Raw genomic sequence first — 1593 nt, forward strand, 5'->3', positions numbered from 1 at the left:
TATCTATATACATATAATATAAATATATACACATATATAGCACAACATTTAGATAAATCCTTCTCCCACCCTCACCAAAAAAAAAAATTAAAAAATAATAATAATAAAAAAAAAAAACCTGCTTGTCAGAGCTCAAGAAAGTGCAGTTTTATTTGACATTTCAATAAGTGGAACACAGCATTACAAATCCATCTAAGTTTGCTGAAACAATTATTGAAATTCGTACCTTCAGGCCATGTATGTTCCGTTTCCCAGGAGGTTTGCAGGCTGAAACAGTAATTGACTCAATTGTAGAACACATCAGGGCCATTTACAAATTTGCTCAAAATGAATCTTTTCAAAAGAAATGAGGGTGACACCAAAATTAGCAGAGAGAAATGATTGAAAAGTGCCTCGGCAAGACCCAGGGTGGGAATTACCAAAGCAGGATTTTTTTAACTTGCAGGAGTGAGCGTTTATAAATGCTAAGAGCTTTCTGACACCGGGTAATAGAAATTCTAATTTCTGCTTTAAAACACATCACCCAAAAAAAAAAAAAAAAATTAAAAAAAAAAAAAGGAGAGAACTGGTGGCTGAACTGATCAGAGGCTTTTTGTAATTCAAATTAAAATCTTGTGTCACTGTATTTTCACACACTGTGGGGTATTTTTTTTTTTTGGCCTGGCATTTAACAGCAATATTTGCAAGACGTGTTTTAAAGGAATCAGCTGCCACACGTCAGGAATTAGTCACGTTGTCAACTGCAGTTTGAGTTTAAATGTGGCAAAACATGGCAGGGGCAACAGCAGCAAGCCTCAAAAAAAAAGCAAACAGTGACTGGAAAATGCCAATTTTTGGACACAGATTACAAATGTGGCGTTTTATGGTGATGGTTGGGTTTGGAGAAAGGATTTTCCTCGAGTCTCTCCACCTGAATCTCTCCTTGTTCTTCACTCAGGGCTGTGTTTTTGTCACCAGTTAAAGCCACAAAGGCTCCCTGTTCCAGACAGTTCCCATTTGAAAACTCCAGTGCCCTACAAATGGTATGTTAAAGGGGCTGTCACTGGTGATTGATTGTCTGAGGAGGGAGGAATTTGATTTTTCTCTTTCTCTGCTGCACGTGCCTCTCACTCCCCTTTTTTTTTTGACAGCAGGAAGCAGAACTATTTATTAGGCAGAAGGACACAGATGATAGTTATTAAACACATCACTTAGGGCCAGGCCCTGTGCCTTTAAATGACAGTAGGAATCACCACGTGCATCTTAAAGAGGGAAAATATTATGATACTCTGGGCATTAAAAAAAAAAAACAACCAAACAATCAGAAACCCACAAATTATAAATATATATAAAAACATTATATTTTTTCAACAGATTAAAATTGACATTTTGAATGTGGTATTAGAAAAATAATATTTTTATTATATATATTTAAATGGGATATTCAGCTTGTATTCCACAAATGGGATATATATGTATAACACAGATAGGGGAGATAAATCTATATATACCTATAGATATATAAAGACAGATATATATATAGATAAAGATAGATATATATAGATAAAGATAGATATAGATAGATATAGATAGATATAGATAGATATAGATAGA

The 1593-nt window shown here is 34.3% G+C and overlaps 1 protein-coding gene across 3 annotated transcripts in view; it reads right to left on the reverse strand.

Annotated features, from left to right (window-relative positions):
• The window catches only part of MAP2K5 (mitogen-activated protein kinase kinase 5), a 127401-nt gene that overhangs the window by 108569 nt on the left and 17239 nt on the right, over positions 1–1593 (reverse strand). For all 3 annotated transcript variants that reach the window (XM_027644474.1, XM_027644473.1, XM_027644475.1), the window contains one exon: positions 227–267. In XM_027644474.1, the coding sequence (XP_027500275.1) occupies positions 227–267 (41 nt within the window). The remainder of the gene's footprint in view (positions 1–226; positions 268–1593) is intronic.

The sequence above is a fragment of the Corapipo altera genome, unplaced genomic scaffold (assembly GCF_003945725.1).
Source record: "Corapipo altera isolate COAL_440 unplaced genomic scaffold, ASM394572v1 50, whole genome shotgun sequence".
NCBI lineage: Eukaryota > Metazoa > Chordata > Aves > Passeriformes > Pipridae > Corapipo > Corapipo altera.